The sequence below is a fragment of the Mirounga leonina genome, unplaced genomic scaffold, assembly GCF_011800145.1.
Source record: "Mirounga leonina isolate KUSES-001 unplaced genomic scaffold, KU_Mleo_1.0 Mir_176, whole genome shotgun sequence".
NCBI classification, from domain to species: domain Eukaryota; kingdom Metazoa; phylum Chordata; class Mammalia; order Carnivora; family Phocidae; genus Mirounga; species Mirounga leonina.
The window spans coordinates 5,488,144-5,514,355 of record NW_023270454.1 but is presented as its reverse complement, the minus strand read 5'-3'; the positions used below and the strand labels follow the sequence as shown (position 1 = coordinate 5,514,355).

The 26,212-nt window shown below is 44.4% G+C and overlaps 1 protein-coding gene across 1 annotated transcript in view; it reads right to left on the bottom strand.

The window, feature by feature from the left end:
- Positions 1 to 26,212, bottom strand: part of DOCK5 (dedicator of cytokinesis 5) — a 181,877-nt gene that overhangs the window by 23,261 nt on the left and 132,404 nt on the right. The window contains exons 32-44 of the mRNA XM_035022587.1: positions 23,583 to 23,641; positions 23,130 to 23,284; positions 22,463 to 22,548; positions 20,120 to 20,279; positions 19,347 to 19,387; positions 18,582 to 18,672; positions 15,653 to 15,772; positions 11,212 to 11,301; positions 9,240 to 9,344; positions 4,269 to 4,410; positions 2,224 to 2,305; positions 930 to 1,014; positions 412 to 498 (exon numbers count right to left, since the gene is read on the bottom strand). Coding sequence (XP_034878478.1) covers positions 412 to 498; positions 930 to 1,014; positions 2,224 to 2,305; positions 4,269 to 4,410; positions 9,240 to 9,344; positions 11,212 to 11,301; positions 15,653 to 15,772; positions 18,582 to 18,672; positions 19,347 to 19,387; positions 20,120 to 20,279; positions 22,463 to 22,548; positions 23,130 to 23,284; positions 23,583 to 23,641 — 1,303 coding nt within the window. The remainder of the gene's footprint in view (positions 1 to 411; positions 499 to 929; positions 1,015 to 2,223; positions 2,306 to 4,268; positions 4,411 to 9,239; positions 9,345 to 11,211; positions 11,302 to 15,652; positions 15,773 to 18,581; positions 18,673 to 19,346; positions 19,388 to 20,119; positions 20,280 to 22,462; positions 22,549 to 23,129; positions 23,285 to 23,582; positions 23,642 to 26,212) is intronic.

Sequence of the window (26,212 nt, the reverse complement as noted above, 5' to 3'; positions counted from 1 at the left end):
AAAGGGGCAGCTTTGGGGAGGGATAGAGAAGGAAGAGTCTAGGACGACTGGTGATGTGATTAGCCACGAATGAAAGAAGAGGAAATGTTCTGGGAGAGAATGTGATTGACAGCAAACTCAAAGGAGACATTCGGAAAACGGTTTGGTGCACTGGCAGGATCATGAGGAGACGAGACTCATTTACTCATAAAAGAGTCATTCACTGTGAGTAACCTTTAGGGTTGGTGTTGTAACATCAGTTGTACAAAGGAGTTCTATTAGACAAGCACGCCTTTTATTTCTCTCTCGGAAAACAAAGTTGGCCAGAGGAGGCTGGCCGAGCTAGTGAGAACTGGAGGAGGGCTTAACAAAGGCTCTTATTATATCTGGAGACACAAAGAATTTTCTGAGTTCCAATTTCAAATGACTCACCGTTGAAATTTGTTTGACTTCAAACCACTTGAGAATCCCAGGAAAGGTGTACGCAGTTGTATACGTGGTCCTTTCGATCCACATGGTCTGGTGGAAGGAAGGAAAATTGGAAATGTCAGTTCCCAGGCAAAATGGCAATGCTCCCTGGTTGAGGTCAGGGAGAGTCTATTCCCAAATGCTTCCTTGGTGAACGGGCCACATTTGAGGATTCTGGATGTTTAAAACTGCAAGGGATCATCTGCTTGGGCCCTCTCATGTTCTAGAGGGGACATGTGAGGTCCAGAGAGGTGGGACTTGCTCAGGTCATACCAGCATCAACACTGGAGCGCAACAGCAGAGCCCAGTCTTGGGGTGGGGTCCGGTCTAGAGTTCTCCACTGAGATGGGCTTGCTCTCTAGGTAGTAAGTGCATAGCACCTCTGTCCTCTGTCCCCACGGTGCCATCGTTTCTGCAATCTGCTTTGGTTAGGTGGAAAGCCTACTTTACCTTGTTTTAGAAGGCAAAGGGGGTGGACTCACAGCAAATTCATTGTCTGGATCCTTCTCTCCTTTCCAGAATGGCCTGGAATATCTGAACTGCTGCACTTCATTGGCTCTATAGTAGCTGGAGAAAGACATGGCCACAGTGCTGTAGCTTCGCTCTTAGAACAAGCAGTCCTTGATCAGACTTCAAAAAAACCTGGGCCACATCTCACAAAGACCGAGTCTTATCTACTAAGCGACCTCAAAACAGTCTCCACAATGAAAGCTGGAGGAGGTGCACGATCTGATTTTATTGCACATCTTTATCTTATTTATGAATCCATTCCACAGCTCACCATTTAAAAAGGTATATGTATTTATATCCATGTTTGTGATTTCATTTGTGTATTTTTATCACAATCCTATCAATCCTACTAGCATTTTAGCTTCTCAGGAAAAAAGAATGAGGCTTTCGATCACTGGGGACCCCACCAGGCAAGGTGAGGTCAGCCACTCCTCAGTGAGTGCTTCTGAGTGGAAATAGGATCCAGGAGATCTGAAACCTAACAGTGAAATTCCTGATTTCCCTCTGTCTGTCTAAAAATACCCCCAAGGCCCCCAAATCCCTTTTGAATTACCAAGCTCTTATTTTATACTGAAAATACAATAAAGAGTTGCTGTGGTCTGAATGCCAGAATTCATGTGTGGAAATCCTGCCCCCCACTGTGATGGGATTAAGTAGTCTGTGGCAGGTGCATAGGTCATGAGGGTGGAGCCCCCATGAATGGGATAAGTGCCCTTATAAAAGAGACCCCAGAGCACTCCATCACCCTTTCTGCCATGTGAGGACACAGAGAGAAGTCAGTGTCTGTGAATCAGGAGGCAGGTCCTCACCAGACACCAAATCTGCTGGCGCCTGACCTTGGACTTTCCCAGCCTCCAGAACTGTGAGAAATAAATGTGTTGTTTATAAGCCACCGAGTCTGTGGGATCCTGTTATAGCAGCCCCAGAGGAGTAAGAGAGCAGGTCTTCCAAATGAGTTTAAGACTTTGGTTTTAAAGATTTTATTTATCTATCGATCTACCTATCCATTCATTCAGAGAGAGAGAGTGCGCGTGCACGCATGTGAGAGCATAAGTGGGGGGAGGGGCAGAGGGAGAGAGAGATCAGGCAGACTCCACTCGTGGGGCTCAATCTCATGAACCTGAAATCATGACCCGAGCCAAAATTAAGAGTCAGACGCTTCACCGACTGAGGCACCCAAGCACCCCAAAGCTTGGGTTTTGATGTACTTCTAGATAAAATGTGTTAGAAAATGTTTTTTAAAAGAAGCAAAAAACCCCCACTTACTTTAAGATCTGCTCTGGAACTGGTTTGTCTTTGTAGCTGGGCGGCAGGCTCATCACCGGCTTTACGGTGAAACACTGCATGTCTGAGGAGCTCGTTAAGGAAGGACAAGGGGCTGGGCTGTGAAGCTGTCCCAGGCAGAAAGCCCCGCCTATTCCTCCTGCTTTGCAGATGGAAATGGTACCTGCCTGACGTACTCCTTTTTCCTGACTGCCAGGACTGCATTCAAAACAGGGTTCCCTGAGGTATTACCCAAACGCCTTATTAAGTAATAATCCTAGGACATTTTGGTCAGACACCTGGCAAGCAACCCTGCCATAGGAAAATAGGCATCAATGAACTATCAGGTGAAGAGGGATTTGAATCAGTTTTAAATCATTTCTTTTGGACACGCATGCCTCTGAAACAGCCAGACTCCAGAGCCTGCGCAGAAGGAACGTCTGGTATCTGTGGCTATCACTTGTTGACGGACGGCCATCGCTGGGCACTGAATGAGGTTCTCAATATGTTCCCGCCAATAATAAACACAACAACCAACAGGCAGATGTTATGAATCTCCTTCTACAGATGAGGAATCTGAGGCTCTGAGAAAACCCAGAGCGCATAACTGGTACATGATGAAGTCAGGCTTTTAATCCAGCTCAGGGGGAGACCCGTCTCTCTGACTTGATAATTTAAATAATGACTTTTTTTGTCCTCGCCAGTACAGATATACTGTTTCAAAATCGACAGCATTTAAAGTCGGGGTGAAAGCCCTGGGTCGGGACAGAACAGTGACTCCCAGCATCTCTGGGTGATGTGCAGCCCCGGGGAACCAGAACCACACGACGCTTAATCAGGACGCACAATGAGAATTCACAGCTGCTGAATTAGAATCTCTCTGTGGTGAGTCTCATGTACAACAAAATCTGAGGACCACTGAGCTGTGCTTTACCCTGGTCTAGTTGACAGAGCATTTTCACAGAAATGACCTCCTTTTTATTTTGATCCTTCCAGAAGTGCTACTGGGTATTTAGGGAAAACAGATTCACACCTCATGGATGAGAAACCAAGGCCTGGAAGAAGGAAGCCATTTGGGAAAGGTTACAGCCACAGAAATCCTACATCCAGTTCTTGAAGACCTCTTGTCATTCCCACACCATGAAGGCACCTCCGTTGTCTCCTGAACCCACATAACCCAAACAAGGATTTATCCTGGAAGACCATTCTTTTCCAAGCATCTGCTACGTATTAACAGGTTGCCGTTCTCTTAAAGGTGTGCCTGTCTATTGGTCTGTTATTATTATTGTCAATCTTTCTTACCATCTACTTACAACCTACTTACCAACCTATATGTATAATAATGGCCAATATATATTGAATTTTTACTATGTACCAGGCACTGTTCCTAACATTTGACAGATATTTAGTCAATCTTTACAAGAACTCCGTGAGAAAGGATGAACATCATCCCCATTTTATAGATGGGAAAACCAAGGCAGAGAGAAATTAAGGAACTTCTCAAAGGGACACAGTAAGTGACAGAGCTGAGACTCGAACCCGGGCACCTTGGCTCCAGAGCCCGTTCTCTTATCTACCCTGTCACACCGGCTCTGGCTTATCTACCTCTCTTTGAATAGTGTTCAATTTTAGAACATCTTTATTTTAGCACAAAACACATGAACAAGTCTTAAAAATAATTTTGTTACGGAGCTCTTAGTATTTTGTTCTTGTTTTCTTTTTAAGTCATTGCATGTTACAGAAGAAGAGCTATATGTCTTTATCCAGAATCCAGAATTCTCTACAGCCAGTCTATGTCCTCCTCAAGCTCCCCATATGGCTATAAAACATATCCTTTCATATTCAAGATTTCCTTATCTCCTCTCTCCTTTACTTCATAACCATGTGCTAAGGACGTTAGGGTCCCAAAGCTTTTACACAGAATGGGAAACTGAGTCAGAACAGTTACATGAGTGGTCGGAGGGCAGGACATATCCGCGTGCAGAGATGGGACTGAACCCTTAGCTTCTGTGGCTGGGCCGGGCCATGTCTCCCCGAGGTGAGGATACACTGCTTTGGGGACGACTTGATGTCCTCTCCCGGGGGCGTGGTGCTGGTCATCTTCTCGGCATTGGGGAACTGGGTCAGCAACCTCAGGCTGAAGTCTTCTCGCCTCTCGTACTCCTTCCCCCGGTAGATGAAGATTTTGTTCTGCAGGTCAGAGACAGCAAGGGGAGTGATTACACATGAAGAGTGAAGGGGCAACTGGAGATCCTGGTGCTAAGGAAGCCACAGTCTTCCCCGGCCGAAGTGCATTCCACCAGCAAGTTCTCACTAAAGACCTACTACGTGCCCCACAGCAACCGTCATATCTGGCAAGAGCTCATGGTTTATTGGGGGAGATAAGTCAATGGCATAAAGCTGTCTCTGCAGTGCTTCTCAGAGTGCGGCCCCATGACCACCGCCGGTCTGCAAACGGTCTGCACTGACCCACAGGGAGATGAGCTTATGCCCTAAGGTAGATCCATGATGTCACCAGGCACACTGTTGAATTTAGCTGATTTTCATAGCAAGACATTCTCAACAAAGGAAGGAAGTGCGTGAATTTGCTTCACCTGCAAGCCTTTGTCTTATCATGATCCAGCTGCGGACCAGCACTTGGAGTGGCGCTGACGTAGAGAACGGGAAAGTATGAAGAGAGTCCACACAACAAATCTCCATTAACAGAGAACAGGAATAATGTACAGCAGTCCGTCTGCAATCCTGAAAGTCACTGTAGGTGCGATGTCAAAGGCTCACAGAATATAACTCTACTAAGTCCTATTCTCTCCCTTCTAATCTACATTCTTTTTCTGCTTAATAAAATTAATAAAATTGGATTTTTTTAGAAAGAAATCTCCTAGGCTCCAGACATAGGAGTAATTTGACTCATAACTGCTGTTGACCACGCAAGTTCAAATGTAGCCATGTTTCAAAGGTTCTTGCTCATCTGATGATCGCTCAGATGAGTACTTAGCATTGGCAGCCCATACCTGATCCATTTTTTAACTAAACCTTGGGCCCCTATTGTCCTGGAAAATATTTTTAAAAATCACCTGCCCGTTCATCTAGCAGATAGGTATTGGACAAACAGGAGATATGCTAAGACACTAGGGATATAATGATGATCCTACTCTAACAAAACTCACCTTCTGCTGGGCAGAAACAGAAAACAAGTAAGTATGATAGTTTATATAAGTAACAGGAAGGCAATATGCCTTCTAGGAGAGACACTGATGGTAGGAAAAACTGCCAGGTCTTTTGGGATAGATGATGAAGTTTTTCCAAGCTAGGAAAGATTTACGTGACTAATCCATGCTTTATGCAATTCCATCATTCAGGCAAAACTGTGGTAGGTAAGGAAGCAGAGTATTCGGCAGCACTAATCGTAGGATGTGGACAACAATGTGAACAGAAGCAGACAAGCACAAGGTCAGCACAAAGTAGCGCAGAGTAGAAGAGGGGCTTCGAGGATAACATGGCATTGACTGGGCCCAGATGCACGGACACGGTAAGGAGAGGAGAAGAGAAGGGGAGGACAACCAGCAGGAGGAGTGAAAGAAAGGACAGGGCCACAGGGCAGAAAGTATGGAACTGAAGTAGAAGAAAAGAAGCTCGGACAAGCCAGAGCACTGAAAGGCAGGCACCAGTTCCTAAGGCCTGGGGAATTCACTGGAGGTTCTAGAAGGAGGGAGCGACATGACGGAAGCAGTGCATAGACAACCTCCGTGGACAGTGGGGTGTGCATCTAACTGCAGGACCCCCAGGTAGGACTGAGTGGGAGAAGGAGAAGCTATGGGATCTGGTTTCTGACCCTGGTATCTGGTGAAGGGCAAAGAAGATGGGGAGAATCACCAAGGATTCTGAGCTTGCTGGGCCCAGAGCAGGAGGCTCAGTGGGGCCCCTGACAGAAGCAGGGAAGGAGGAGGCCTGGCTAGGGCTGGGGCAGGGGTGGGGGGAGAAGACAACACGATTTTAGATATTCTGAGTTTGGGGAAATGGTCCATACCACAGAAGGGCATGGAGGTTACATCATGCAGAGGCTTTTATATTTTTCAGCACTCTCTGACAACACCTAACATCCACAAACCACTTTACAGTTTATAAAGCCCTCCTGTATGCTATTTACTTAATTCCGAAGCAACCCTGTGACATGGGCAGTATTTCTCTAACTTACACGTCAGAAAATGTGGAGGTTACATGATTTGGTCGAAATCCTATAGTCACCCAGCAGATGATGGAGACCCCCCCCTTTTTCAACTTGAAGGTCTAACCTTTGCCCTGAACCAGTGCTGTCTCCAGCTCATGCCCCCAAATGCATGTGACACACCAGTCACACACACACACACACACACACATGCATGGCAGGCACCCCTGCCTTACTGGGACTGGAGCACCGAGACTGACCGCCGATCTTGGTCTAGAACCTACTGCAGGGTGCCCTCCCAGACCCTCTTCTTCTGGTGCTCCGTTCTCTCTCCCCGCGCTATCTCCTCCACACTCGAATAACCCACAACTTTATCCGCAGTCTGGAACTTTCCTTTGAGTTCTGGGTCCATGTATCAGACTGTTGACTCGCATCTGTTGGATGTTCCACATTACCTCACACTGAGTATGGCCCCAACCAGACGTTCACAAAGAACGTATAAAGATCTGAAAGGCCACCTGCAATCCGGGACCCCGAGCCACCTGCCCCCCCTTCTCTACTTGCCCTCTTGTTCACACTCCTCCAGCCTCACAGCTTTTGAACCCGCTGTTCTCACTGCCTGGCCCCCCATCTCATCTCTTGATGACCACCGGGCTTATTCCCTCACTTCTTCCAGGTCCTTGCTCAAATGTCATTTTCCTACTGACATCCGTCCCATTCACTCTATTTAAAATTACAACTCCACCCCCATCACCTGCCTCTTTCTTCCCCCGCCCCGACATTTTCTCCATGATACACACGGAGGGTCTACACGGGGTGAGGCATTGTTCTAGGCCATCAGACATACTAAGTGTGTTTACTTTTTGTGTGTCTCCAAGCTAGAATATAAGTTCCATAATTTCAAGGATTTGGGTTGTTTTGGACTGTGCCTCCATGCCTATAATACAGTAAGGCACAGAGTAAGAGTTCAATAAATAGTTATTCAATGAATGGACTGAATCTCTCTACCGTGACTCTATTTTCCGGTATTGCTGTCTTAGTAGATGGCTCCACAGCCCTTCCTGTTATGCAGCCAGAAATTGAGAAATCATTCTTGCCACCTCCCTCCTTCCTCACCCACGTGTCCCAACAACAATCATCAAATACTGCTACTTTACTATTCAAAATCTTTCCATTTTTCTCTAAAGCTACCTCCCTAGGACGACCGGCCATCCCTTCCCTCAACATCTACAACAGTCTCTAAGTGGCTTATCTGTACACATCCGACCATTGTCCGTACCAGCCAGATGATGGATGACCTTGCCAACACACAGAGTCCGCCATGGTTCCCTCCTGCTCTTGGGGTGCTGACAACACAGTCAGGGCAGCCCCACAGCCCTGCCCTGCATGTTCTCCCCATGCCTCGGGCCTCAACTCCCCGCTCGCCCCATGCCCTCCCTTCCCGGGCACTGCCATGCGCTTGCTTGTCACTTTCACTGCCTGCAATGCTTTTCTCCTACCACCTTTATCTCCAAAACTCCAAGCTCACCTCTAAATTGCAGCCGAAGCAGAAATTCCCTGGGAAGTCTTTCCTGACTCTTAAAAAAAAAAATTCAGGCATAATTTACATGTAGTAAAATCTACCCTCTTTAGTGTAAAATTCTGTGAGTTTTGACAAACATAACCATGATCATAATCAAAATACAGAACAGTTTCATCACCATCCAAAATTTCTCCATGCCTCTGAAGCCCAACCCTCCCCTTCAATGAGGAGACAACAACTCATCTGCTTTCTACCCCTATCGTAAGTGTCGGCTTGGCCAGATGCCATGTAAATAAAATCATAGAGTATGCAGACTTCCGTGGTCTCAGTTCTTTTACTTAGTACAATGCATCCGAGACTCAGCCACACGCTTGTGTGTATCAGGAGTTTATTCCTATTTATTACTGAGTACTGTTCTGTTGTATGGCTATCCCACAGTTTGTTTACCCCTTCGCCAATTGAGGGACATGTGAGTTGTAGCCAGTCTTTGGCGATTATAAATAATAAAGAATCATGTGATACCCGTCTTGGTCAGTTTCAATTTCCATTCTTTTGCGTGATTATTTAATTAACGTTACACCCGTGAGGCTGTGAATTCCGTGACAGTAAGGCCCACATCTGATTCGATTCTGCCCCGTGTGTTCCTGGCAGGCACTCAGTAAATAGTTACTGAATGAATGGGTTACCTCCTCATTGGGCACTATGAGGAATGTAAAGTCCTTCCTTTCTCACTTTTTCTTAAATCCGGGAAGGAAAATGGGTTGTTTGCTTAAACACAGCCAGCTCTAAAGAGGCTTCCTTTTTTTGTGTGGGGAAAAAATAAGATTTGTTTGTTTTTTAGATTTTAAAATCAGTATCATGTTATAGAAAATTTTGAGAAGGAAGGAAAACATGGTCCTTCTCACGATTACAACACTTATTTTTATTTTTGTGAAACTTTTGCAGTCTTGTCCTCGGGATATTTGCTTTCCAACCGGCTCTGGCTGGAAATAAAACAAACAGCTGAATACATCAATCCACACTTTTCCCCAGCCTGATCTGTAGCAGCTGAGCAGCGGAGGCGATGGTTCTGTTTTTCCCTTTTTCATTACACCTGGGAAAAGTCATTTTACAAAGGAGCTGCCAGAATACCCGAGGCTGGGGGTGTGCGGTGAAGCGACCGGCCACACAGGAAGTGGTTCCTACCCCCCCCCTTCACCGCTGACCTCCCACAGCGCTAACATGGGCCTCCAGCTGTTCACACACTAGGCCCATCTGGAAAAGAGATGAAGACCTTCGCTCCTTCAGACTGCATGGCTTAATGGCTCCGAGGACCACCCTGAGGTTTCTTACCCGAAGGAAAGAAGGAAAGCCCTGTCCGTAGTAGCCAACAGCAAAGTATTCAGGCTGAGGCCTCATTGCTTTAATGATGTTCTCATAAAACGAGGCTCTTTTTTTCTGGAAAACAAAATAAGACATTCCACAGGGAGGTTACAAGGGCACCATTGAGGGGTGGGGAAGATCAGACTATTTGCTTTGTTGTTTCCCATGGGCCAACAGGCAAATGGAAAGCCTTTGGAAAATACCCTGTAGGCCCCAGAAGTTATCCCTTTCTTGGCGCGTACGGTTTGGACCTGGGTCCGTGAAGGAGCCTTGGCGGGTCTGGCAATCTCGGGAGTTGCCTGCAGGAAGATGAACGCGTGTGCGTTCCTCAGTGGAGGGAGGCAGTGTTTAGCTCTCACCAGTTTCCTGAAGAGGGTTCAGGACCCTTAAAAGGTTAAAAAGCCCTTTCTGAGGTTCACAGAGGGTGGTTGCACATGAGAAAAGACGATAAAGAACTTTCTGGTTTGTGCCGGTGATTTGGACTAACGTCCTTGGTTCAGCTACAAGTGCCCAGAAGGTGGTGGTGATGTTCTGTTTTTCAGTGTCTGATCCCAGCCCGAGCTTTAATCCTTCCCATGGGAACAGGTTTCCCAGCCAGGGCTAAGAGTAAGCCTTAAAGAAAGCAAAATAGGGAGCCAGACCTGGGGTCTTCGGGGCATGTCCCCAGGCCCCTCTCACAATGGTCCCATGACTGTATCACTTACTTTATTTAGGTGAAGGTTTCTAGCACGTTTTCTGCTCCATTTAGTTTGTGAAATTAAGAAGTGATTTTGTGTGTGTGATGAGCAGGGGCCGGCAAGTTCTTTTCAAAGTGATCTTGACAACTACCCCTCAAAGAAGCTACACTTGACCCTTGAACAACATGTGTTTAAAATGGATGAATCCACTTACATGCAGCTATTTTTGATAAATACAGTATAGTACTGGGAGTATTTTCTCTTCCTTTCAATTTTCTTAACATTTTTCTCCAGCTTACTTTACTATAAGAACACAGTATATAACACATATACAAAATATGTGTGGATCAACTGTTCATGTTATCAGTGAGACTTCTAGTCAACAATAGCTAACAATAGCCTATAAGTAGTTAAGTTTTGGGGGAGTCAAAAATTATATGTGGAGTTTCAACTGTGGAAGAGGGGGTTGGCGCCCCTAAGCTCCCCACCCTGCACTGTTCAAGGGTCAACTGTATTATTACGTAACAACGGGTGACCTGACCTTTTGTGATTCCACTACTAAAAATGATCAAATGTAATGTGTGTTGGCCTACCACTGGACATTCAGAGGGGGATTTTTGTTTTGCTATATTGTTTTTAAATAGTTGGCCTGTGCCAATGGCCGGGCATAACACACAAGTTCATAGAACTGTGAAACTACAGCACCCCAGTGACATTTTGGGAGAAGGAGAGAGGCAAATTTGAGAATCAAGATCCAGCAGAAGCATTTAACAACTTACTAAAATGTGTATAAGAAAAAAAAAAACAAAAACAAGGGCTCAAAGATTAGCAGTTCATCCATTCAGCAGGACCCTGAGGATGTGGACCACAGAACAAGTAATTTTGATGAACAGAAGATGTCAGAAAATATTTGAAAAATGGACAGTGTTCACAGAAGGCATCACAGAAGGCAGAGTAACTGAGAGGGTAAAGAGGTGATGGGTCAGGAATACAGAGGGTCCCTACTCTAGGGAAACAGAACGCACAGAGAAGGGAGAGGGGTCTGTAGGCAAGGATCCTGAGCCTTTTATCAAAGATAATCTGGAGGAATAATGATAACAGCTTTTGGACCTCATCTTTTTTTCATTTTTCTTTCAAGCAAGGTTTGCTTTGCCACGGGTAAGGACATCGTTTATCTTGACTTCCTCAAATGTACAAAAACATTTTCATGAGCACAAATCTTAGCACCCCTATTGGACACTTGACATATTCTGACCCGGACTCACCAGCAGGTTGCCGAGGCCCTCGTAGTCAAATACTTTGCTCTCATAAGTCTCAGCCAACTCTTTGCTCAGTTTGATGGCCTTCTCCCACATCTTCGGAAAAAGAAGAGCAGGGTTACAAGCGGAGAACAAAGCAGTCACTGATCTGTCTGGGAAAGCCATGCTGACAGTTAACTAAGAAGTCAGGTGGGTTGAGTTTCTGCAGATATTCTCACCACGCCTGGTCACCTCTTGGATCAACTAAACCTTTTCTTCTGACATGATAAAGCTACTCTATCTTGCTGCTTTGCCAGGGGGCATGTTCTATAATTCTGTTTGTGAGAACATGAAGGACACCATGTGTCCCAAACAAAGCAATACTGCATTGAAAGGGCAAAGCACTAAGACCATCGAGAGCTGAGAGGAACCAGTTCTAAAGCCTGGGTTTTGAGATCATTGAAGTCTTGTTGGAGGGGAAAGGAAGTTAGCGTGGGCCCTAGTTCTGGTTCTGGGGTGTGTGCGCGTTTGTGGGTGTGTATGTGTGTGTGTGCGCGCGCGTGCGTGCGCTTTGAATTAGGTTGTTTGGGACGAGGGGAAAATGAAAGAAAGGCTAACCATTCTGTTGTGTGGAATCTGGGAAACTGTTTCTCCAATTTCGAGCACGGATTCTCTATTTCTGACCAAACTATCTACTTAGTCAAAGAGAATTTTAAGAAAAATGCCTTAAAGCATTGATGACCATGTAAGTTACAGCCTCCTGCACATATTTGGTATCTGAGGCTAGCATCCCAGATTGAACCCTCTGTTCATTTTGATTGATATTTCACAAAATGTCTCTTAGGTAGATGCTTTTAATAACACAGCACCTGGTAATTTCCTACTTGATTCTTATTAACCAGGTGCTATGTTCCATTGTGTCTGGCTGCTGAAAGAATGTATGCGCAGTTCACGTAGTTGTAAAACATTTAAAAATTCAGTCTTTTAAAATCATCATTTGCCAAATTTGCCCCCTCTGAAATTTCAGGGCCAGGATCCCTGGAAAAAAGGCTCTGAAATGTGCCATATGGAAACTGTTCCAGATCAGGGCCTGGAGCAGGAAGCCGGTTAACAGTATCCAAGAAGTCAAGCTCTCTCCTCATTTCACCAAATACTAAGTTATATCAGAAACAGGGAGACAGCCTGGCACAGAGCTTCGCCAAGTGTGGCCCCTGGTCTCTGGGAGTCCCCAAGATCCTCACACAGGGTCCGTAAGGTCACAATTATCTTCTTAGTAATAATAATACTATTTGCCTTTCTCAGTCCTCATGCTCTCACACAGTGGGGTTTCCCACAGGCTACAGAATGTGTAATACCATGGGAGACTGAATGCAGAAGCAGATAGGAGGATCCCACTATCTCCCAGATGCTAAAGAGATTTGCGAACATGTCAAACAATGCCACTCGAATCACTAATTTTTCGGAAAATATAGTAATTTTTAAAAAATATGATTTATATATAATAAAGTTTGTTCAGAGAACAAGTAAGTAAATGTTTTAAGATTCTCTGCTTTAATTTCTAAGTATACTCTTAGTATCAGTAGATATAATCCATGTGAAAAAAAGCTCTTTGGGATCCTCAGTGATTTTTGAGAGGGTCAAGGGGCACAGAGACCAAAGACTTTGAGCAAGTTTTTCATCTGTAAAAAAGATGTAATATCTACCTCATAGGGTTTTAGGGACAATTAAATTAGGAAAAAAAGTCTGGAAATAAGCCAAAACAGTAACTAGCACTAAATAGATTGTAGCTATTTTATTATGATGATTATTTGCCTGATTTTTTTAATTAATTTTTTTTGTTTCAAGTTTTTATTTAAATTCCAGTTAGTTAACATATAGTGTAATATTAGTTTCAGGAGTAGAACTGAGTGATTCATCACTTACATACAACACCCAGTGCTCATCACAAGTGCCCTCCTTAATGCCCATCGCCCATCTAGCTCATCCCCCACCCACCTCCCTCCAGCAACCCTCAGTTTGCTCTCTATAGTTAAGAGTCTGTTTTATGGTTTGCCTCTTTTTTTTTCCCTATGTTCATCTGTTTCGTTTCTTAAATTCCACATATGAGCGAATGTCTTTGTCTTTCTCTGACTTATTTTGCTTAGCATAATACACTCTAGCTCCATCCATGTCATTGCAAATGGCAAGCTTTCATTCTTCTTTATGGCTGAGCAATATTCCATTGTATATATACCACGCCTTCTTTATGCATTCATCAGTTGTTGGACATTTGGGCTCTTTCCATAATATGGCTATTGTTGATAATGCTGCTGTAAACATCAGGGCGCATGTGTCCCTTCAAATGAGCATTTTTGTATCCTTTGGGTAAATACCTAGCAGTGCAATTGTTGGGTTGTAGGGTAGCTCTATTTTTAACTTTTTGAGGAATCTCCATACTGTTTTCCAGAGTGGCTGCACCAGCCTGCATTCCCACCAACAGTGTAAGAGGGTTCCCCTTTCTCCACAGCCTCGCCAACATCTGCTGTTTCCTGTGTTGTTGATTTTAGCCATTCTGACAGGTGTGAGGTGGTACCTCATTGTGGTTTTAATTTGTATTTCCTTGATGATGAGTGATGTTGAGTATCTTTGCATGTGTCTGTTAGCCATTTGGCTGGCTTCTTTGGAAAAATGTCCCTTCATGTCTTCTGCCCATTTCTTTAACTGGGTTATTTGTTTTTTTGGGTGTTGAGTTTGATAAGTTCTTTATAGATTTTGGATACCAACCCTTTATCAGATACGTCATTTGCAAACATCCTTTCCCATTCCAAAGGCTGTCTTGGCTTATTTATTTAACCAACAGGTTCCACTGCTAAACCAGGCAGAGTGGATGCAAATGGCAGTCCGTAAGAACTCTCCAGATCTCTGAAGTGAGTCAAATCCAGGATCTGTTTTGTTTGGACAGCACACGGTTTGTTTCTTCCTCCCCCTTCCCCTTCCCCCTTTTTCCCCCATTTTAAAAGCCTTTTAGCTAGACACGCGTTGTCCAGATGACCAGAGACTCCACAACTTCCTGCCTAGTTCACATGTTTATTTTACCTTTTTGAGAGGCCCTGGGGCAATTAATTAGGTTGCTGGTTACCTACGGTGTTAGGCGAGTAGTGGCCTGGGCATGGGATGTGCAGCTGGGCTGGCCAACAATCTCTAGAGAATGCACTGAAAATGATGGTACTAGCTCCCGGCACTCAGAAGATTTAAAAGGTGAAATTATGGTTATGGAGAGTGGGGCCCTGGGCTGCCCATTATATTCTCCATTGGGTTAAGTGTCCTCAACCTAACTGATCTTTAGTGACTTCTTTAGCCTAATTTATCTATTCATTTGCTTTCCCACTAAAAGTACCAGAATTCAAAGAAACACATGGGACTAATAAAGAGTAAGTCATGAGTCACTGTTTGAAAATAAAGGATTTATCTGGTCTTTGTCCTGAGTTCCTGGGAGGGAGCTTCTAAACCCCTGGAATTTCTCCAGTGATGGGAGTGTCTGTGTTGTTTCTGATGGGCCCTTCAGACCACACCAGAGTTTATACTAATGAGGGGACTCACAGTGGGCCTCTAGATAGTCTCAGAACGGGGCTGGCCTTGCCAGAACTGCAGCCCACGGGATTAGAAGATCAGGGCCTTGAGCAACATGGTATCAGCCTGACCTCCAGGGAGGAGAGGGTTGCTGGAGACTGAGTTCACTCAGGCGGCCAAAGATTCAACCAACGAAGCCTTCAAATGAAACCCCAACAAAAACTATACACAGAGGCTCCGGTAAATTCTTAATGGCGAACATATCAATTTGCTGGGAGGGTGATGTGCCCTGAATCCACCCACGGGGAGAAGACACAGAGGCTCTGCATTTGGTATGCTCCTAGACCTTGCCCTATGTGTTTCTTCAGTTGGCTGGTCCTGATTTGTGTCCTTTAAGATAAAACTGTAATTGTAAGCACAGCACTTTACCAAGTTTTGTTAGTTGTTCCAGCATATTATCAAATCTGAGGGATTCATAGGACGCCCTCCCCCAATTTTTAATCAGTTGGTGATACGGGTAGGTGGCCCAGAGACCCCTGAACTGTGGCTGATGTCTGAAGTGAGGGCTGTCTTACTGGGGACTATTTCCCTAACCTGAGGGAACTGTGCTAACTGTGGGGAGTTAGCATCAGAACTGCACTGCAGGGGCGCCTGGGTGGCTCAGTCGGTTAAGCGGCTGCCTTCGGCTCAGGTCATGATCCTGGGGTCCTGGGATCGAGCCCCACGTCCGGCTCCCTGCTCAGCGGAGAGCCTGCTTCTCCCTCTCCCTCTGCCTGCCACTCTGCCTACTTGTGCTCTCTCTATCTCTCTGTCAAATAAATAAATAAAATCTTTAAGGAAAAAAAAAAAAAACTGCACGGCAACATTGCAGTCAATTTCTTCCTTTCCCTAATATGGAAACAGACAGCCCAATACTCACTTTGCCTTTGTCAAAGTATGATATGATTTCTTGATACAGCTTCTCTTTAAGCTCTTGCTGGGTATAGACATAGTAACTGTCCCTCTGAAGCAAATGGGGTACACAGGGCTTATCAGACCACTGAAAAACAAACAGAAGGAACAAAATAGATTAACACAACATACTGATTAATTAAATTCATTAACCAAAGGAGATCCATGTAAAAAGTATTCAGCCAATAAAAGTCATGGACATAGTTGTATATGTTTTTGATTCGGCCATATTATTTAGATTATTTATTAAACACAAAAACTGCCCCCCCCCACACGACATATGCCAGCTTTAAAACATGTGTCACACCAAATGGGCAACCACGTGAGGCATTCCTGTGAATGGTCAGGAAGGGGGCAGACGGCTGCCTGACATAACTGCTGGTCACTGAAGGTATCATTCAGACAACAGGATAAAAGAAAAAAATTACAAGTATAAAAATGGGAAGGAAGGGGTAAAACCATGACCATGTGCAAACAAAGACCGTATTCTTTGTAATCCATCCCTTCACAAAGCGTGCCAACTGAATGACTATCACGGATAATGAGAGAATCAAGCAGCGGCATAAAAATTAACAAATTTAGAAATAATTTAGAGACGGATTTCCCAGGAATAGATAATCATGCTGAAGAGAGAAGACCCCAACAAGAAAAAAGCCCAAATGAGAAGATATCCAGGCACAACAACGTGAAAGTACTTAAGGCCACTGAACGGTCCACTTAAAAATGGTTAAAACAGTAAAAGTTATGTTCTGTGTATTTTACCATAATTAAATTGAAAAAAAAAAGGCATAATGAGGAATATGTAAGACTTCTATACAAAAAGTTTAATACACCCTTGAAGGGCACGAAAGCAGACCTGAACAAATGGAAAGTCCTATTATGTTTTTGGATAAGAAAACGCTACTCCATAAACATGGAAATTCTCCCTATATCAATGTTTTAATTTCACGATTCCAAAGTCCATATGGAAAAATAAACAAAAAGGAACAGGGCAGAAAACTCTGAAAAAAGAACAGCAATGAAGAGTAACTACCAGGTAGTAAAAACGTACCATAAAACAGTGTGGTCCTGGTGCGTGGACAGACAGAGCGTTCATTCAGACCATGCAAAAGTATATGCAATCTGGCAAGAGACTTGCCTTGTGTAGGCGATTTACTACATGATAAAGATGGAGTATCATCCCAAGGAGGAAAATATGGACTATACTTAATAAACGGCATCCCTAAATTCAGTAGCTAGCTGGGGGCGGGGGGTGGGCGGGGGGAGTTGCATCCACACCTCACACTTTACGCCAGCGTAGAGAGTTTAACTTTCTGAGTAGCACAGATGAAAAGACCTACCGTCACCGAGACACCGGAGTCTCTTTGTGATCACTCCACAGTCAACAAGCCCTCCCATCATCCCCTATACAATAAGCCTGTCAGTATGCTGAACTTGAATATGAATTGTGAATGGCTGCCCTGGGAAGTGGTGAGGCAGAGGACTCCTGTTTTTAATGACAAAGCTAAGAACAATGCACATGTGTTATTTTAGTATAAAAATTAAATTATATCAGAAAATGAATTGCCAGGGGCAAGAATGGAGACAGGCAGATGTAACAGGGGGCTACCGTCATGCTCTAGGGAAGAGACAATGGACCAGGACACAGCAATGAAGATAAAGAAAAGTGGATAGAAAGGAGATACAGTCAGGATCCCTAAAAGATGCTTGTACTCCCGTGCTCACTGCAGCCGAGACACGGAAACAACCTAAGCGTCCAACAATGGATAAAGAAGATGTGGGATAAATATGCAATGGATGCCATTCAGCCACAGGAATGAAAGAAATCCTGCCATTCTGGGCAACATGGATGGACCTTGAGGGTGTTACAAGCGAAACAAGCCAGACAGAGAAAGACAAATACTATATGATAGCTCTTCCACGTGGACTCTAAAAAAAGCCAAACACATGAAAACAGAGGGCACAGTGGTGGTTACTGGGATTCGGGGGAGATGTTATTGAAGGATGCAAGCACAGCCAGAGCATAAATAAATCTTGGACTCTAAAGCATAGTGATTACAGACAACAATACTGTATCACAAACTTCACATTTTCTCAGAGACTAGATCTTAATCGTTCCCACCCTGAAAAAAAAAAAATAAAGGTAAGTATGTGCCTTGAGAGAGGTGTTCATGGATGCTACAGGTCTGCGATTCTAGCTCAGCCTCGAAGTAGGAGGGTGAATAAAAGATGACAACAGGTATTTGCCTGAGCGCCTGGGTAGACGGAGATGCCCTTTAGTAAAATGGGAAGAAAGAAGAGGGTAGGAATGGATCCAAGAACACCGTGGGGAATGACAGCTTCTGTTACTGCCATGAGAAGTGCAAGCTGTCTAATAGCCACTCACAGATTGTGATATGGAAAGAACAGTTCACACGTGAATGCAAAGTCAGAGGACTGGTCAGAGCTAGAAAGCATTATTCGGGATCTACGACATATAGGTGTATTTATATCCACGGCACACTACTTGGACTTTGTAAGGGAGTATAAGTAGGGAAGTGCTGCTATATTCATTTACAACTCATTTCTTGGTAGTTCTACAATTTTTTTTTTTTTACATATATTAATCAGGTGTATTTTGTTTCTTCAATTAGACTGTCAATTACTGGAGGCCTGTAAGGCTGTGCTCTGCTTCCGGAGGATTTTTAAAGAAATGATAACTGACATTTTCCCAACCTGGGTCAGAAAATTAGCTGTGCTTGTTTAGAAGGCATACGAGCGCTCTTGGATAAAAGGATCTCCCTTGAATAAGGCTCCTTCCCATCCAAAATCATGAAGCGTGCAGGATTTGGTCCCAAAGGGCTTGGATAGTTGACTCCCCCCCCCCCCAATGGAAAAAGGCATCCTGATGCACTTACCTGCAGCAGCTCAGCATGTAGGAGGAGGGTATAGGCAGCTTCTGTGTAGTTTTCAGAGTCTCGGTGCAAATCCCGCAGCTTGTACAAGTACCTGGTCAGAAGGGAAGGAAGGAGGCACTCTGCCGCTTGGGTTCAGCTCATTCCGCAACCAGGCCACAGCCTGCTTCCCCATCTTTCCCTCCGTCCTTCCTTTCTCACAGACGAAGGAATCCATCACTTCCTGTCTCCCCCTCCCCCTAGCCCTCTCTGCTGCTTCTTGTCTGTGTGTCTTTCCCACTTCATCTGCTCTACTTTATACTTTATACTCTTCCTTTAATGCAGTGATGCTTAATTTTTTTTTTTAAATGTCATGGGCCTCTTTGGGAAGCTAGTAAGAGCTATGGAATCTCTCCCCAAGGAAATGCATATAGTTAAAGTCCAAGTTTGTTTCATGCTCAGGGCTTCCAGCATCCCAGGCTGATGGTCCTTGACAGAAGGCATCCGTCCATCCTTGCCTCTGCCCTAGGCACCCTTTCTTGACTGCTCTGGCCAGTCTTCTTTCCTTCCCTGGAATCCCAACACTATCCTCCCTATGCACTCCCGCAGAGTGTACTTATGCATCTGTCTAAAGAGTTTACCTTTTCGGGGGAAGGGGGGTAGATCACTTACTTTCTGGTATCTCTCAAAGCAGCAAGCATGGTGTTGGGACTTAGTATTTGCTTACTGAAGAAATAAATAATAAAGCCATGACATAAATGGCAAAAGCAGAAATCTCCTCCAGCTTACCTTATGTATATGTCCTCTCTCTTCTTTTCTTTATAAAAATTCTACCGAAAAAAAGGGTGGCAAAAATACCAATGTAAGTCAAAGGTTATGGAGAAGCTAGCCATGGAAATGGCCAAACCACTACTTTTGCTTTTCAACAGTGTCACTTTTCCAGAGGTTATTGTTTTCCTTTAACAAATACCCCCACAAAGAAAGGCAGTGGCCAGTGATAAAGATAAGTTGAAGAATTATTTTTAGGACCATGCATCTAAAAAACATGAGGGCCTCTAAGTGAACAGACAGCCAACCGATACTCAAGTCAATGGATGGTCTTTTTTTTCTCAAGGGGTCAGTGGAGTCGGGTTCTTCATTTATATTAAGCAGAGGAATGCATAGCAGCCTAAACGGAGGTCTGTGGTCCTGGTTATATATATCTAGGGAAAGGCAAGACCACAGAGTTCTACCACCATGAGGATTCCATAGACTCCCTCCTCCAGTTTCTGATGCAATATTGCCAACAACAAAGCAACCACATATAAACAAGACACACAAAAAGGTGAAGGATAGCCGTCGAGTAAGAGCTGAGCCAAGAGCTTATGTTTCACTTTCCATCCCTATGTCTGTGGGAGTGGATATCTGAGTCCAAAGTAAGTCAGCAGTCCCAACTGGACTTAGCAGGACATAGACTCCATACAGGTGGCCCCAGGATACCTTTGTGCCTACTCAGAGCTGAGCCACGCTTGCAGGGGTGGCCCAACAGTGCCCTCTTGCCAACCCGGGGGCCTGGCACTTACCAGCACGTTCACAGTACAGCTCATGCGGTTCTCCTTGCTCTCGTCATGCATGATAATGGTTCTGTAGTCCAACAGGTGCTCTAACAGGCTGCTGACCAGGAATGCGAACACTTCTCCAGAGGTGGAGAGGTATTTATGTTTCCGGCAATGTTCTAGGAGCCTGGAAAGGTGGAGGTAGAGACAAATGCCCACGTTGTATACGGTCTGTCATGCCAGCACCGTTAATGAGCACTGTCCAAGGTCCTGGCAGCAGGTGGCGCCAGACCAGGAGGCACACACCCTTCTGTGTAAGGCCATCCTATCCCAGGGCTCCGCTTATGCCGTCCCTCCTGGTGACTCAAGTCCTACATTGTCTTCAGGGCTTTGGCTCAAGTCCCACTGTCATGTAGAATCTCAGCCCACAATGCCCATCTTTGAACTTCTATCTGTACTTGTTTTTTGTTTTTGTCTTTTGTCAATACCACAGAAATGAGAACCTTTGCCCAAAAGGTTTATGTATGCTATCTGATCACTCTACTGAAACTGAAAGAGACCATCTTTTTATGTCTTTATTCTCCCTAAAGCCTAGCACTTCAAGGGCATCCTGTGGGCATTCTGGAAAGCCTTGGATCAGTGCCCAGTCTAGAGGACCCTAGGAATCTAGTGCACATCCACACACATGCCTCTTCACAACGAAAGTGCTATTTAGTCAACAACAAAAATGCAAAATTATAAATAAATAAGCTGAGGATAAACTTTTGATCTAAACCTTCTCCTGTTGGACCCAAATAGAGCAAAGCTATTCTATAGGGGCTTCTTGGATTTGACAAGAAGAAATCTTGGAGAACAAGAGAAAAAGAAAGAAATGGGCTCAAAGAATTAGCCCAGACTTTAGGATTACTCTTGAACACTGGAGATTTGTGTAGTCACATTTTTCTGAGTTAGTGATTCAGGAAGAATGAAGAAAAAAAGATCTTACAGTGAAAAATCAGACTGGGATTTTAAAAAAAAGGGTAGTTTATCATCTGTAAATTGTGTGTATATATGTGTATATGTATGTAATTTCTCCATTCAATTCCTGTACGAGATCTGAATTACAAGAGTGATAATGTGGGAAGGTTTGAAACTCAAACGGGTAAACTTAACGGAAACAGGATAAAAAGATCAACGAATGGGTCTTGTCATCCACTAAAAGCAAAATAAGAGTTCTGGTTCTTGAAAATATAGTTGAGTCATCAATTCAGTTACATTTCTGAGCACCCAGTGTGTTGGCTCCTTAAATCTTAAAAAAAACAAAAAAGAGAATGGAGTTGGGAGTCCCTGTCCCCAAGCATAGTCTAGTGCATGCCACTCCCACAAAAGAGGCAGACAACAAAATGATGGAGGCATACGCCCAGTCAACAGGTGACACAGCTGATCAGTATCACAAAGGCTCAGAGACCCCAAGAAATGAGTAGGCTCAGGTGGTGAGCACCATGGATGATGGAGGACTTGAGGAAGGTAGCAGTGACCAGCACAAACCCAGAGCAGCGACACTCCGTCAGCACAGGCTCGGTAACAGATGCTGTGCGAACGCATCACCTCATTGAATCCTCAACCAATACCAGAGCGTACGTGCTATTCGTGCGGATGAAAAAGAGAGAGCCATCAGAGAGGTCGTCGGAACACTGGTCCAAAGTCACGCTCCTGGGATATGGCGAAAACGAGATCTGAAGGTTTCTCTAACTCCGACCTCCAAGTGTTTTTAACCACCTTTTAATGTTGTAATCCCACATGTGCAAAGGAGAATTCAGAGGGCGGGAGGGGTGCCCGGGGCATGTGTGGGTGGGTAGGGAGTGGCGGGGAGACTGTGAACACAGGAGGGAATAGAAACGGTGGATGTGGGGGGAGGTGGGCAGGGCAGTGCAAAGATCAGCCTGGCTGGAGATAGAACAGGTGTTCTTCGAGGCCCTCTATAGGGCAGAAGGTATTTTTAAAGGTAAAGCGGACTTTGAAATGTTTTTTTCCTTCCTCCTTTAAAATGGTGCTTTGAAGCCATAATTAGAGGCACCAGCACTTTTGGTGAAGTTCAGCGATTCAAACACTGGGCAAAATGCCTTTGCTCCGTACATGTCCCCCTTCTGCTCCATCTGCTCTGTTCTCGAAGGGCCGGCTGGCCAGGAAAACACGGACATTTGACTCACTCAGACAAACAAATGTCAGCAGTGGATGGTGGAAACTCCATTAACCCCACCGAGGACCATTTATGGTGGTGACCGCAGTGCTTCTGGAACTACTCGACCAGTCTGTAAGGGTAGCAGAAATCTGCTTCTCTCCCTTGCTAAATGATGCATCAACCTGAGACTTTGTTTCTGAAATACTCACAGTTTTTCCAGAAGGACCTTGTATTGTTCATCTCCTCTGCCCCCTTCCACCTCTTGGTCCAGCTTTGTGATCAACTCATTCTCAAACTGAAAGAAGAGTCAGAATTCCACAGGAGAATGCCAGGTATCCTTAGAAGAAGACATGTAAGACACCCAGCCAACCTTTCTAGAGTCGACCCAACCCCTTTATTGAACTGTGAACGCTTTCCAACATATTCTAGGGGAGGATCGTACTTCACGTCATCCATTAATCATGTACCAGGGCTCTACCGAAACACTCTAAACTAGTCTCGTGTCATTTTGCTTTACACTGCAGAAAAAAATGCCCTTTCCTCCTCTGAAGGAGACCTCAAAATAAGAGACCACCGCATCAGTCCCCCAATCCATGGCATTATTTTCGCAGCTGTGCTGCGCAACAGATAGGATTAAGATGTGTGATGTCAAATTTTAATTACCCAGAGATGCAGTGCTCTTTTAGGAAACACGTGTAGCAAAAAGACGGTTTCTAGAACATCCGATTCTGTCTCTAATTATTTTACAAAATGAAAAGTAAACAGTTTTTAGACCAACTTGGATTTGTATTACTCGGGCAACTGCTTCTCTCTAGAGAAAGAAAGAGCAAGTGTTGACTATCTGTGCATCCGGAAGATTCCAGTTCGACCACTCACCATGTGGAAATTGCCATTTCCGCTAAAGTTGAACTCACACTGCATCATGTCAAAGAAAATGGGGATGGTGGCTTTCCGGAGCTCGACCTCAGGGGTCAGGGTGACCTCCAGAATAGGACCCACCATGGAGGGGATAAATTTGATTTTGTGGGGACCTGAAATGAAAGTAAGTGAGGGTATTGAAAAGTGATTTCACTGGAAGTCAAGCGTCACCACATTCCTCCACCGGGCCAGAAGAAAAGAAAAAGGTCCCATGGGTAACTCAACTCAATTCAGAAATGAGTGCCTAAATATTATATTCTGATGTCATAATACAAGAACTATAAGTCAACTTTCACTTCTAGACACACAAAGAGGTCTCAGGGTTACTGGGACTTAAAATCGAAAGAACCCATCATGGGGTGCTCATTACATAGGAGTTGTGTGTGGGACGGTTCAAGGTCATACACTCACCCAGGTTATACCACATGTCCCGGATTCTGAAGCCGATTTCCTTTCTCATGTCCCCGTATCTAGGAAGAAGATCATAAACAAGAAAAAGATCTGCAGTGGATATGAGTGCATATATTAAAATGATGAGGTGAGTAAAAATGGCCTTTTGCTCCTCTCGGTCACATTTATGACAGGTTTGAGGCAAGGTCACTTTAAGAGATGCAGTCAATACCAAAAAGAGCCCCCAAAGAGAACTGGGCCACACGGAGAGGGGGACTTTACTAGCAGGAGGGGGCCAAATGCGAACACTGAAAAGTAACAGAGAAACAAAATTGTCAAACTTATTGAAGGGAGAAGGGGGAGGAGCATTCTGGCCGATGTTAAGCAAAGAAACAAAACAAAACATAACAAGCATGAATGAAAAGGAAGATGAATGAGGTATGACTTATATAGTCATGTGACCAATGTCTAACAAACATGCTGACTTTATACATTTTTTATTTGAGTAACCCATGTGCAAACCAGTACATTCCAGTACTCACACTGAGAAGCTCAAGATAATATTTTCTCAGTGGGGGGTGCTGTCCCCAGAGGAATGAACGTTGGTCCTTGCGGGCACAGAAGGCTTACTGTTCTTACGTATGAAGTTCAAATATACATATAGTATACAAACAGATATGCAGTATATCTGTGGTATTAATATTTCAGGGGGGTGTGATTAGAAAACCAATTTCTGAAAAGGTTCCTTATAGGAGTCGATAATGAAAAAAAAGAGAGAGAGAGAGAAACATTGATCTAGACAGTGGTTCGTGGCTGGAGATGAATCAAAATCACCTGGATATCTCTTAAAGAATACACAGGCCTGAGGCTACCCCACACCGCAACCACAGAGGCAGGGGGCTGGGAAAACGAGAAATATGGCCAATGTTCCCAGGGAACTCTAATAAGGACTTATGGCCCATCCTACAACCATATTTCGACATTCTCTGCTCATTGCACCAAACATTGTTTTCAAATTCCTCCTCTGTAAATGCCTTCAGAAACCAGTATAAAATTTTTATTTAAAGACTCCTCCTACAAAAACAAAACAAAAACAAACTTCTCTTACTCTTCCATTTTAACAAAAACACCTAATTTTATTAATTTATATTAGGTAAGCATATGTAGTTAATGTCTGGCACATAATAAACAATAAATGATAATTATTCCTATTATTAATACTGCTGTTGATGCTGCTACTAAAAATAAGAGAAATCTTTAAAGAACCTGATTTGTATTTCTATAACATTAATAAAAATGTCTTCCAAAGGAGCACCTTTGCCCATATGCATATATATTTTATATAGCTTGTCCTTAGTCACACTTCCCTCTGATCAAAACCAGAATCATTAGGCCTAACTAGCCAGTTTATTTATCAGACTTGGCATCAACTAACTTCACTTTTGATTGTTTAACCAAAATCAAATCCATCCTTGAAAGAAGTTATGTCATTTAAGATAGTAAGAGATCCATCTTAAAAATCAATTTTCTCTCCATACCCACCCCATAAGGAAATCTGTAAAACCGGTTTTACTTTTTATCTTTGAGATTTAAATCTCAACCTCTCAGCCACCATATCAGTGTTTTAGGGAGAAACCAGGGGTTGACAGATACCAAATAATTTGCCTAGAATCCCCGACATCCCGGCAAGGGAACAGAGCTCAAATTTCACAGCCTTTAAATGACACATTTCTCACGTTCTATTTAACTACACAGTCCTGAGTTTCCAGGCTTCCCGTGAACTCTGAAACAGACCGGGAAGGAAAGCAATGAAAAGCTTCCCTAAATCTCTCATCGGTCTCGGTCATATGTCCATGTCAAATTCTGAGCCAGGAATCTGGAGGGCATTTTTAGGGGATGTGTTAGTCTTGGCCCCTCTGCTGGAGTCCGCTTTGTGAAGCGTGAGTGAGAGGCGCTGGGCCTGCAGTGCGGATAAGTGCTGTTCTTGGGGATGGGAGCCCTGGCCAGCCTCGGTGCCTCTCCAAGTATGGATTCCATTTTAAAAAATTGGACGGGTGGGGCGCCTGGGAGGCTCAGTTGGTTAAGCGTCTGCCTTTGGCTCAGGTCATGGTCCCAGGGTCCTGGGATCGAGCCCCACATCGGGCTCCCTGCTTGGCGGGGAGCCTTCTTCTCCCTCTCCCTCTGTGCCACGGCCCCTGCTTGTGCTCTCTCTTTCTCACGTAAATAAAATCTTTTAAAAAATTTGTGATGGTTGATGGGAAAGTGAAGGGGGCCTTGAGAAAAGACACATGAATTAGAGGAAATCTGAAGCCTATTAAATGATTCCATTAAGACCTATCCCACCAACAACATGGGGAGCCCCTGAACAGTAATGTTTCTGTGATACCAAAAATCCTGCTCTGAATAGAAATGGGAGAATCGGGGCGCCTGGGTGGCTCAGTCGGTTAAGTGTCTGCCTTCGGCTCAGGTCGTGATCCCAGAGTCCTGGGATCGAGCCCCGCATCGGGCTCCCTGCCTGCGGGGAGTCTGCTTCTCCCTCTCACACTCCCCGTTTTTGCACTCGGCTCACTCTCTCTCACACATGCTCTCTCTCTCAAATAAATAAAATCTTAAAAAAAAAAAGTAGAAATGGAAGAATCACCTTGCCAATC